Source organism: Anabrus simplex, chromosome 10 (genome assembly GCF_040414725.1).
Source record: "Anabrus simplex isolate iqAnaSimp1 chromosome 10, ASM4041472v1, whole genome shotgun sequence".
In the NCBI taxonomy this organism is placed as follows: Eukaryota; Metazoa; Arthropoda; class Insecta; order Orthoptera; family Tettigoniidae; genus Anabrus; species Anabrus simplex.
In genome coordinates this window covers 50,786,358-50,800,009 of record NC_090274.1, presented here as the reverse complement: position 1 = coordinate 50,800,009, position 13,652 = coordinate 50,786,358, and the positions used below count along the sequence as shown (strand labels likewise).

General features: G+C 36.2%; 1 protein-coding gene across 1 annotated transcript in view; it reads right to left on the bottom strand.

The window, feature by feature from the left end:
• Positions 1-3,360: 3,360 nt before the first annotated feature.
• LOC136882049 (zinc finger protein 665-like) overlaps positions 3,361-13,652 on the bottom strand; it is a 93,718-nt gene continuing 83,426 nt past the window's right edge. The window contains exons 8-9 of the mRNA XM_068229329.1: positions 8,665-8,723; positions 3,361-4,002 (exon numbers count right to left, since the gene is read on the bottom strand). Of these exons, the coding sequence (XP_068085430.1) occupies positions 3,387-4,002; positions 8,665-8,723 (675 nt within the window). The 3' untranslated portion in view covers positions 3,361-3,386. The remainder of the gene's footprint in view (positions 4,003-8,664; positions 8,724-13,652) is intronic.

The window sequence follows — 13,652 nt, the reverse complement described above, 5'->3', positions numbered from 1 at the left end:
GGGAAGTAACGATTTTACCCCTTAAGTTTTTTGCACAGTCACAGATTCTCACCGTGCATTGGACTGTGAAGAACCTGCCATCGTACAGTGAATAACTTTGTGCCATGAGTGAACTGCAGCACACACATCAGATTGATATCAAATTATTCAGATTTAAAAGTTCTTTCAGGTTTAACAGTAAAAAGGAGAGATGCAATAATGTCTGATCTTTCCATCACTGAAAATCATTATTTATTTTTCAGAAATTACTTTCAAAGTTTAATAATTTTTTCACCTTTAATAATATTACATCCAAGGTATATTCATTTCTGAAATGCTCGTAGTTTCTTATATTAGTGTGATTTATTTTATTTTAATATGTGTTAAACTGTTTATGTGTTGTTTGTAATTTGGTTGCAAAATCACAAAAATAGTTTGAGCTGCATGAAGCAAACCCCAGGATATTGGCTGAATGCAAGAGGGTTAATGCACAGCTTGGTGTGAAAGTGGGAAACTAGAAAACCATCTTTAGGGCTGATGATACTGGGGTTCAGACCTACATATCTCTGAATGCAAGCTGATAGCGATATGACCGAAACTATGCAAGCACTTGCTTAGTACACATTTATAGCTTTCAGTAAGGATTAATTAATACTTATGCCAATACTATTGATAACACACTGCCTGACAAAAAAATTTTAAGCACCCAGAAGGAGTGGTCGAATATTATCCCATTTTGGTATACATACATACATACCATTGATGTGTGTGTAAATGGTTAGATTTACAAGGGTCTGTAATGTGTAGAACATCTATCAGAGTGCATTCGTGATGTCACCATCATATTGTTGATAAGCTGTTACCAGTTAACTGCTGTGAGTCAGACAGTTAAGCAAGCTTTGCAGAGAGGTCTACATACAGTACGAAACACTCACAGATGCGTTAGACAGCATATACATCAATAGACAGCATTTGGCAGAGGCGACATTATTGGACCGCATGAGGCATGTTCGTCATATCGTGCTACTGCCAGGCATGTGGGCCATTCATATGTCACAGTGGTCTGATGTTGGATGCAACAGGTACATGAGAGCACCCAATCATGCCGTGCCAGTCGGGTCAACCAAGAAACACCACCCCGAGGGAGGACGATCGTATGGTGCAGTATGGTGTGCCAAGCATTGCAGGATCCCATAACATTGACACCTGCCATCTGTAAACTTGTACTGAAGACTCAACACTCAACAACATCCTGTGAGCTCCCCCACAGTGTCTCAGAACAACAATGCCTGGGGTTGGAGTGGTGCTTTGCCCAGGAAGCATGGACAGAGGACAATTGGCATAGCATCATGTACAGTGATGAGTCCCATGCTTCTCTATAACCTTCGGTGACCATCGTATGTGGGTTATGCGGCATCAGGGGCAGATCCTGCCCATATTGTGGAAAGACACAAAGATCACTGGCATCATAGTATGGAGAGCCATAGGACATACATTCAGGTCACATCTAATAATGCTTCGGCAGACTTTGACAGCACAGTGACACATCACAGAGATTCTGCGTCCACACATCCTATGCCTTAAGGCACAGTGCCCTGGAACACTATTCCAACCAGATAAGCACATTCACACATAGCACATGCGTGAGAGCACATTGAGGTTCTCCCATGGCCAGCAAAATCCCTGGACTTCTCCATCATTGAACACATTTGGGATGACATTGGAAGGGGACTCCGTCCAAGTACCAATCTGCAGGATCTAGAGGGACAGCTTCAACAACTGTGGATGAACTTGCCTGAGGAGAGGATCCAAAGGCTATCTGACACAATTTAAACTGCATAAGGGTATCTGATCTGGTGACAACTTTCCACCTGTAATTGCCAATGGCTTTGCCTCTTTCATCCCATATTGTAATCAGTTCAATAAAGGCACATGGTCTTTCAGCACATGTAGTTTCATTCACATTCAACCACTCCTACTGGCTGCTTAATTTTTTTTTGTCAGACAATATATATATAATATACACAGTGTAGGTATATATCAGTATATCATAATTTCTTTAAATTTGCAGGAAATTCCACATGAAATGGCAAGTAATTTTAAATTATATGGTCTCCAAATTGGGAACATGCAAAATGCTGTGAATCCATCTGTCACTGTAAACCCATTCTGAAAATCAGGGCCTGGCACTAAGAGGGCTGTTCATATTCTCTCTTCAAAGCAAATTCCAATATGTGCATTTGCTCAAAAAAGAATGAGCACACACTACAGTATATTCCTTGAATACAATACGTTATAAAACTTAATTTTAACTATTATAAAAATATAATTTGCCTCACATGTAGATACAAACACTGTTGGTATCCACAACTAATATTATGTTTATAGGTTGAATTGTTTCTGAAAAAAAGAGTACTTGTGATGAACATTAAAATAACTTGAATATATTACTTTTCTTTTTGAGTGACTGCAAATTACTAATCTGACCTTGGCTGGCCTCTTCAGATGCCCTGGAATATCAGGTTTTTTTTTGTTTTATTTGTTCATTTATCCTCATTATGAATTATGTCTATTCTAGCCTCTCTTTTCATGATACTGGTCTAACACTTTTGGTTCAGACATTTGCTTCTTACCTTACCTCTCACTTGCTTTCATACTCTATTGGACCAGATCCTTGTGAATTGTAATATCTTTAAATAATTAATGCAAAAAGAGTAGATATAATGTAAATGCAGGTTAGATAATAGTACCAAGAATCTGCACTGTACAGAATAAACTACAAATCTGTCGAATAATCACTATTGCCTGTTGCACCAGCAGCCCATACTGAAACTCGTCTTGCCAAAACTAGTTATTCAAGTATGTAATGTGTGGTTTCTAACTGATGGCTGTGCTAACAAAATTGGACAGTTAATTTAAACAGCCCTAAATAATTATCCTACCTTGGCAGTCATATTGGCTGAAATTGTAACATGAAAAATTGCTGAAGATTTTGAATGAGATAGGCTACTATCATTACCCTCAAACTTCAGGATAACCTTACAATCAAGACTGGTTAAACTTACACACTAACACACATACCTGACAATTCTCATTCCACTTTGAGTTGAGATACAACCTGTGAAGAACCAGTACATCTAGAGTCTGAAACATCTAATCACCCACATTTCTGAAAATGAAAATATTATCAACACATCACCCTGAAGCTTCAGAGAACTGCATCAGCAGATAGGAATAGCTAACTGAAGCACCAAATATGTATGAGTGAATGTGAAAGCCAAAGAGCAGGAGACTAACAGCTGCGATGATCTCTCACACTGAATCAGATTATTTGAGGGCAATTGATTTTATCTACTGATGCATTGCAAATAATTAAACAGATTCGAAATTTCATAAACTTTATTCAACTATGAAAGAGGAAGGCTTTCATTATGAATAAATTTGTGCCTCTTCAAGGTTGACAACCTTGAGAATGATTTGCTACAAATAGTACACCGGTGCGGTTTCTGAGCAGCATGAGTATCAAGATGAGCTTTTAACACAGTCTTATTCCTAAATGATTTTCCGCAGACTGAACAACAGAATGGCATAACATCGCTATGTGATTTCTTGTGCCTCCTCAAATTTGACGGGTTTCTAAAGTTATTTCCACAGATCAAGCAACAATAAGGCCTATTTTCAGTATGTGTTACCTCATGTTCCTTCAGACGAGAGGCATCTCTAAAACTATGTCCACAAGTCAAGCAGGAGAAGGGTCTATTTTCACTATGTATATTTTGATGCCTTTTTAACTCGGACAACCTTTTAAAAGTACGACGACAAATCGTACAAACTAAGGACCTCTCTGGTGAATGCGTGACGAGGTGGATTTTAAGATGACTCATTTGCGAAAAGGAACTGCCACATTCTGTACAACAAAATGGCTTTTCACCTGTGTGGATGAGCATGTGGCGTTTCAGGTTACTTCTTTGCTTAAATGTCTTAGAGCAAACTTCACACGAATGCACGGCAGAAATCTTCAAACTGAAAAATTTAAACAAAAATGTTACAATTTTTCAGCAAAAACAAGGCAATCAGTAACATATTCCTGAAGGAAAATCAATAAAACTACAAAAATGTTTCTAATTTTAACTCAACGCACTGTAACTTCATTTTTAAAACATTCCTGCAGTATTTGTACGTTGCTGGGGTAATTACTAATGTTATTAATATGAATGCTCTACTTGCAACCAGTCTTATGGCTGCGTTCAGTTCCATTCTTTTCAATTTTTTTTTTTACGTCGCACTGGCACAGGGTCTTATGGCAATTTTCAACTTTAAATCATTAGAGACAGAGTCTAATAACAGTCACCAACTACTTCCTTCAATCTCTTAATTTACCTGACATGACCCAACCACTAAAGGCAACTTATGCATACAGCTTCACACGATGAATACATTCTTAACTCTTTTTTTTTTTTGTGTGTGTAATCTACTGCCATTATTCAAACTCACTCCAACCTCTTACTTTAATGTCTACTACTTCCAAGTTTTGATTCAAATCTTGTGGGGCTCCCTCCACTTTCATTCCCACACAGCAAAATGGGTTCAAAATTTAGCAAAGTAACAATTATTTTTTCTGAAAGCCAACTTTTTTCATACAGAATAATGTTGATTGCAAGTGCATGCATGTTTCATGAGCTTTGCTAAGCCATCCAGTTCCAAAACTACCATCTGGAAAATACACAACCCAAATACTGTTCCAATTTTTAATTCCTGATCTCACAGTCAATTTTCTTAACTTCTTTTCCAGCTGACATGGCTTTAATCTTGGAGATACAAGTGTAGTTTTGTTTATGTGAGTCATAATTAACCAAAGTTCCAAGTTATTGGAATCTCAAAAAAATAAAAATAACAGTCGTGTTTCAACCAGCTCGATTCAACTGATATATTTCGGCCAAGACTCCAACCTTTGTCTTCTATCTATACCAAACATACTGCACAATAGGATAATTCTATTGTTTGTTTTGTCCGGACTGTAGGCTAATAACAATGCTGACATCTAACTAAAGTGAGAAGAGAAAAGAAAAATTGAGATTTCATATTAATCAGAGTTCTTCATACTATCTAGTCCACTGAGTAATGATTTTAACTAATCAATAACCACAACTTAGTTTTTAATAACACTAATTTTGTCTGAGTTTTTGCTTATCTTAAGCGGTCCTTGTCCACATTTAGTCAATCTTTTTTCTTTTAAATCTGCTTTATGTCTCACTGAACAGATAGACCACCTGGCAACAATGGGTTGGGAAAGGACTAGGAGGAGGAAGGAAGGATACGACTGTGGCATTAATTAAGGTACAGGGGCTGATGACCTAGTTCCTAGGCCCTTTAAACTACAAGCATCATCATCTATTAAGGTACAGCCTGGTGTGAAAATGGGATACCATGGAAAACCATCTTTAGGGCTGCCGACTGTGGGGTTTCAGCCCACTATCTTCTGAATGCATTCTGATAGCTAGTCGACCCAGGTTATGCAGCTACCTGCTTGTTATTCAGATAATCAAGATGCTAATATATCCAATTTCATCTTATGTTTACTCCACCACTTTTCAAACTTCCAAAGCTACAGTCTGCTATCAGGACCAAATAACTGGCATATACTTGTAAGCCTACCAGCACTATCTATAAAAGTTCGCAAAAATTCCAGTATGATCATTCTGACTACAACCCTTTGACCAATGTAAATAGAGAAATGGATGGTCTGCCTAGTCAATACTATGTGTTAAATATTTTTATATTTATATTTCACATTTACATTATATTTAGTACATGTTTTGAGAATATGCACATTCTCTTCTTCAGCTAATTAGGTTGAAATTCATGTACTGCAATAAAAACCTAATGAATTTTAACCTAATTAGCTGAAGAAGAGAATGTGTGCATTCTCGAAACATGTACTAGGTAAAATGTAAATGTGAAATATAAATATCAAAATTTTTAATGCATAGCATTGACTAGGCAGACCATCCTTCTCTCTATTTACTGTGATTAAGTCAATACGGACCCAATACTGGCCATTATGGACAAGATTATTAATAGCATTCAGCCTATCATTCATGATGTTATTTTATAGCTTATAAATTGACAATAAACATGCAGATGCAAATTTTTACTGCAATATATAGCTTAGTCTGGCATTCATACTTTTGAATTTGATTATAGAATCTCGAATTAAATGTCTTATCTGTAAGTCAATTCTAGCAAATATTACGAAAGCCAATAAACTTCTTGACAGATGGTGGTTTGGCAGTATTATGAAGCGAGTTTCATAGGAGTCCAAAATCACAGAACTGGCAACATAAGCAAGTGTTTCAAATTCCACCTTGCAACACAAAAGAGGTTAGTGCTATGAAATCTGTGTGGTATAGTACCAGTAGCTAAAACCTTTGCAGTTATATTAGATGTTACTTACCATTCATTGCATGATAGGCTCCATGCATATAGCTATGTGCTGCTGCAGGTGGACATTACGAGAACTACTTATGGACACCTCATCAACAGCTGACCATAAGAAGCTGGAATATGTGTAATCTTTACATACATATATTCAATCATTTTACAGTGGCCCTCTATCACTAAATCCCTTTCTATGTTTTTGTCTAAAGCCATTATTAGAATTCCCTATGTGTTGATCCGGTCATGTTTGTTATATAGATAGCCGCCGTAATGATTCACACTTATTTAATGTCAACAATTTCATTTTGGTCCTATTGAATCGAAATTTGCGGTTTCAGCACAGGATAAAAGTTTCCACCTGTTCAATACAATACAATAGTGAAATATTAAAATATCACATTTTTATTATCTGTCATTTAGGGACCAGTTTCAGCACCTTCCTGTGCCATCATCAGCCTAGGAAATTTTGCAAGGCTTTTTAAATAGCTACATGAAATATTTACTCCAGTGTAAGAACATGAACAGAGCATTCTAAACTAGGTTATAAATTTTTACCATTATGTATGTGACTTAAATTCTATGTGATTAAAATACAGAGACTAGATTTATCTTTGTGGGATAATAGACATGCCTTGAGACATTTATATACATTTTTAAATTTAAAGTTCTTTCCATTATCGATTTGATATAACTATTATAGAACTAATTGTAACACCCAAATTTGATAAAATCATTCTTGTAGGGCAAAGCTCATACAGCTATACAGTATGTACGATTGGCCTTCAAGAGTAAAAAACATTCCTTTAAAAGTTTATGTCCTTAAGCACTTTGTAAAATACTAAACTATTATCTGATTTCTAGAACAGTGTTCTCTTCACGTGGGTAGAATAACTTATCATTGTCCATTTTCTAGCATGAAACAGTTCCTCTTAATATGTGATCTAAGAACCAACTATAATGTACAGACTTTCTTCCATACGAATAAAAAATATAATGCCACACTCTTTGTTCAGTTGCTCGAAAACAGCTTAATTTGATGATGTGCTATAACAATTAGCTCTGTATTTCAATGTTGATCCAATATTAATGTAGGGCTAAGGCCTACGTTGATTGATGAGATATCTTGAAAATTTCAATTTTCAGGTGGATTTGAATGACCTTTGAGCGATCTTGAACCAACACGGATCTCAAGCACCAAGTTGACAAGCGTAAAGTTAGTGAGGAACTGCATATGTTTTTTCAGCTAATTTATCTTCTCCCCTTTTACAATTAATATACCATCCTTCATAGTTTTGGCACAATGAGGCAAAAAACTTGTCCTGGTTCAAAAGTTTAAGCAGGCTGCCCTCATGGTGAAGTTAGAAATAATAATAAGAAAGCAGCGATTCAGGGAATAAGAAGAAATGGATGTAGAACATAAATTGATGAGAGTACAATCACTGCAATGACATTTACGTTTTCATTTTTGTCCTCGTCTCCCCTTTCTTTCCTTATACTTAGTTGTTGTGTTCTTTATCCTGTTTGATAATGGCAATTACATTACTAGTTTTACAATGCACTAACCACTTTTACAGTGGAATACGAGCTCCTTCAAATATCACTAGCCAACTTGAGTTCAGATGGCAAGCACTTCAACATCTTAGTTACTCAGCCTGGCTATTGTATTATATGTTCCATTCTTTCTATCTTTCTGTCTAATTTACTATTACTGTTCAAATTCACTAACAGATTCATTTCTTTATGTATGTACAGATTCAGTGACATGACTGTTTCAAAAGCATCGGTAGGTACTAATTAATGTTATGTTGGTAACATCCTAAACTGATTGGTTTTCTAATACAGAAGTCATATCTGGAGCTTCACTGATTAGGACTGAAGCAACAATAAGCTCTTGAGGAGTACACAAGGAAATATCAGAAGAAACAGCATATGAAAAGAGGAGACAGAAAAATTAGATGTAGATTACAGAAAAAGGTTGACACAGCAGAGCTATGGTGATCTGCATACATGATGTAAATACAAAGCAAAGATTCAAAGGAAAGCCTTCAGAAAAATGTTTATCGGTGAGAGTCAGATCATGCATCGAATCAGATGGAGATAAATAAATAAATAAATACTGCTAAACTTCTTATAAATACCAAAAATAAACGTTGTATAGACTGAATGTTTTAAGTTTTATAACATGTTTATCAATATTACCATCTTCTAACCCCTATCTATATGCTATAAATTATACAGTTCACTTACTTTTGTGATGTGTCTACTGAGGTGTTGGATATTTCATCCCATGTTTCTATGTTAGCATCCTGTAGGAAAACAAATATTTATTACACTTACTTGGCACCATCATGCATAAATTCATAATAAAAGTACTAACCACATGAGGACAATGATTTATGTTTACAAGGCTGGACGCTCGGGTTATAAGGAGTAATAAAAATTATCCACTATGCTCTATAGCCTATTTACCTTAAATTTACCAGTGCTGTAAAGAAAAGAAATTCAGTTGACTGGCTTTCAAAAAAGAGTTTGCGCATCAACTGGATATTTTATTTCCAAAAATGCAAATAATGAATTTTAATATGATCAAATAAATCTTTAAAATGTCAACAAAGTCCTCCAAAACTGACTTCAAATCAGCTTAAAATATAGCAAGGACAATATTTGAACTCAAAATAATATATATATATAGTCCTTTAATAATAAAATAAATAAATAAATACATAACAAGAATATTTAAGAAAAAATATATTTATTTCTTAGCTTTTAATAATAATGTAATTTGCTTTATGCCTCAATAACTAGTCTTAAGGTATTTTGATACAATGAGGTGCCAGAATTTAGTCCAGCAGGAGTTACTTTATGTGCCAGTAAATCTGCCAACATGAGGCTGATGTATTCGAGCATCTTCAAATACCACTGGACTGAGCCAGGATCAAACCTGCTAAGTTGGGGTCAGATGGCCAGCGCCTGAACCTTCTCAGACACTCAGCCTGGCAATTTTTTTGCTGTTTAAAAAAACAATTCTTTCTTAAAATTAAAAAGACTGAGCATCTGTTTGGCTCCATTATTAGAACCTTATGAGACTCCCAACTGGAAAATATCTGAAAAGAATAGAAAAACTTTGCTATTGGCTCATCAAATACTTAATCAGACAAGAATGCATTAAACGACATGTGTATCTGTATATATCTCAATATCTAACTCATTCTACATTGTACTAGTTGGTGTAATAGTTGGTCATAATCATATGTCGGTTTTTGAATGCAAGGGAACATGAGAGCCTGCCAGCATATATTTGTTAACCCCTTGATGCCAAATTCCATACATTGTATATACCTCCTTATCTTTACATGCTGCTGACCTTACATGTGTTATAGACTCTGTAGGCCTTTCTTCATTTTGTTTGAGCTTGTAAATTTTTAATGTTAAAGAGATGGAAATGGTATGTATCGAACGTGAAGAACTCTGCCTTCTTTGAATGTATAAATCAGCCCAAATCTGTTTTCCTTCTTTCTTTCTCAATAGTTTGAAATAGTCTGATCTCTTTCCACTTGAGTAGGTATATACTATAGACTTATATTTCTGCTGCATTCTAGAGGATGTATGCAACACTCATAACATTTCCCCACAGAGATTGATAGTATTAATAACCATATTTTCACTGATATGCTTGTTGACGTCATCTGATGAGGATTCCTATAATTATGTCAATGCTTTGAAACCTCTTACGACTCATAATTATGTGACTCGCTATCACTTCGAAATACAACATTGCGTGACACAGAAGCATGGCATGGTGCAGTTTGATGAAAGATATGTAATTAAGTTTTAATAAATCAATCAATAAGGAGACTACACCAGATTGAACTGAGCAAAGCGAGAGTCTATTTTTTTGCTAGTGCTTTTACGTCGCACCAACAAAGATAGTTCTTATGGCGATGGTGGGATAGGAAAGGCCAAAGAGTTGGAAGGAAGTGGCCGTGACCTTAATTAAGGTGCAGCCTCAGCATTTGCCTGGGGTAAAAATGGGAACCCACGGAAAACCATCTTCAGGGCTGCTGACAGTGGGATTCAAACCCACTATCTCCTGGATGCAAGCTCACAGTCGTGCACCCCTAACCGCATGGCCAACTCGCCCAGTAAGAGCGAGAGTAAACACATAATATTCAGAAAAGTACATGACAAAGTACATGCCTTATTTCTTATGGACTTATCATCCCATGAACCTGGTGAGGCATTATTATCGCCCAGCAAAATGCATTTTATTGGATGTATGTACCTTGCCCCATATGAAACACAGAATACTAAATCTGTTATTATTGCCATAAAAATATAATATGTGTCACTGTTGTGTTTGTATCTGGCAGCGATTTGGTTATGCAGTATTGTGATAACTATGACTGTATGGTGCTGTATGGTAGTTGCAGGAAGCTGAGGACCCTGAAGTGAGCTCTTGAATGCGATTTCGAAGTAAGCACTTTCATCTGTTCCTCTACATCAGTTAATAGTGGGCAGTTGACCTGAACTGTGCATGTGAGTGAGCCGCACTGCTCACTCCAAATGTCGGCTACAGCGTTAACTACCCTAGGCAGGGTGATGGATCTTGACACAGGATGAGTGCCGTAGTTTAAATTTAATATATTTGCCTGTGAAGCTTTTAACTATGGGGTATCACTTTTCTTATTTGTAACACAATATGACGCTTTATGTGGAATACCAGCCGTTGAATGTAGGTCATGTTTATATCATCAGCCTTCTGAGTGTATTTCATTACATACTAATCTTTGATTCTTCAAAGGATTTGATGTGATCATGATCCAATATAATTTTCATGTGGAAATATACTACATAGGAGTTGAATTCTAATATACACTGGAAAATTGAAAAATAGTTAACATTTAAACCCTGTTTGCTTCTTCCGGTACCACGTGCTTAAAAATTTCTAACTTCATCAGTTCATTAAAGTAAGTACCTATCTTGGAAAGAAAAATGTCCTATCACCGATAATCTGCTTTGTGTGGAAAATTATACTCAAGAACTAAGCTGTGTATCCAGTATTAAAATGTGTAGCTTCGTAAATCCATCCCTCCCACTAATACCATTCATAAAGTAATTTAAATTATTATTTTTCCTAATTGAGCTATTTGCTTGCATCTTGTGAAATTTTAATCAATTTATTAAATTTAAAATAGTAGTAGATAATTTTATTACAATAGTAAAGATCTGAAATATGTTCAATAATATTCAGTGGTGTTAATGTTCAGGAATTTAAGCCAATGGTGAAGCCAAAATTGCTTTTGCTGCCAATATTATTGCGTCTGATTATGGTCTCATCGTTTCTGATCTGCATTATGTCGGATCACTTTGTATTATCTTATTTCTTGACATAATTGTAGTTGTTATTTTCTTGATTAGTATGTGCATTGATCCGACTTCTCAGTATTGTGATATCTGTCTGAGTTACTTTATGATCTGCTCATAACTTGATTTGAGTGTTATATTTTGTGTGGCAGACATCTAATTCTATCTTCAGTGACACACACACACACACACACACACACACACACACACACACACACACACACACACACACACACACACACACACACATCATTAAAGACTGCCTTTTCAGTGTTCATTCCAGAAGCCTCTGTGAATTTACTAAACGTGCCACAATCCTCTATTTGCAACTAGTGCTGTGGCCTCATTTTGTTCTATACCTCTTATCTTTAAATTGTTAGAAACTGAGTCTAACCATTGTCCTATTGGCCTCCGTCTAATTCACTTACTCTCCTTAACAGAGTCCATTATTCTCCTATGTAACTTATCCTCCTCCATTCACCTCACATGACCCCACCACTGAAGCTGGTTTATGCGTACAGTTCACTGACTTCATTCCTAGCTTAGCCTTCATCTCTGCATTCCAAGTACCCTCCTGCCATTGTTCCCAGATGTTTGTACCAGCAATCATTCTCACTACTTTCAAGTCTGCAACTTCTAACTTATGAATAAGATATCCCGAGACCACCCAGCTTTTGCTCCTAAACAGCAAATTTGGTCTGAAAACAGACCAATGTAGAGATAGTTTCGTCCAGGAGTTGACTTCCTTCTTACAGAATACTAGTGACCGCAACTATGAGCTCACTGCATTAGCTTTTCTGCACCTTGATTCAATATCACTTAAACCATTACCAACCTGGGAGAACATAAATTCTAATTGCTTGAAATTATCCACCTGTTCCAGTTTTGTATCACTAATCTGACATTCAATTCTGTTAATTTTCTTACCTACTGACATCAATTTAGTCTTTGAAAGGCTCATTTTCATACCATACTTATTGCACCAATTTTCAAGTTTCAAGATATTAGACTGCAGGCTTTCGGCACAGTCTGCCTTTAAGACCAAGTCGCCAGCATGGGCCAGACTGCTTACATACATTTCCACCTAACTGAATCCCTCCCTGATACTTTATACCTTTTCAGCAGATGATCCATTCAAACTACGAACAACAAATATACAAGATTAGAGCCTTATCTAACCCCTGTAAGTACCCTGAACCAAGAATTCCTCCTAGCATCAATTCTCACTGCAGGCCAATTGTCAACATAAATGCCTTTGATTGATTTTAATAATCTGCCTTTAATCCCATAGTACCCCAGTATGGTGAACATCTTTTCCCTCAGTACCCTGTCGTATGGTTCCTCTAGATAAACACAACTGTCTATTCCTCTCGTAGCATTTTTCAATCACCTGGCGCATACCGAAAATCTGGTCCTGACAGCCCCTTTGAGGTCTGAAACCACACTGGTTTTCATCCAACTTCCTTCTCAATCACTGATGGCACCCTTGTTTCCAAGATGCCAATGAATACTTTGCCTGGTATACCATTCAATGAGATACCTCGATAGTTTTTGCAATCTTTCCTGTTCCCTTGCTTATAGACAGGTGCAATTACTGCTTTTGACCAATCTGAAGGTACCTTACCACCAGTCCATGCTAATCTTACTACTCTATGAAGACATTTCATTAATAGATATAAACTTCATATTGATTGGTCCATATTAAACTGTCATTACAAGTAAAATTGAAAGTTTTAGTTTAACAGTTCCACATCTCCAATACAAATTTCTTGCAAAGGTTCATTCATGCTTCCCTTCATATCATTTATGCAATACGTCCAAAACACCGCAGCATAAGGTGAGTCACATATTATATTTTTATTATTTTTTAT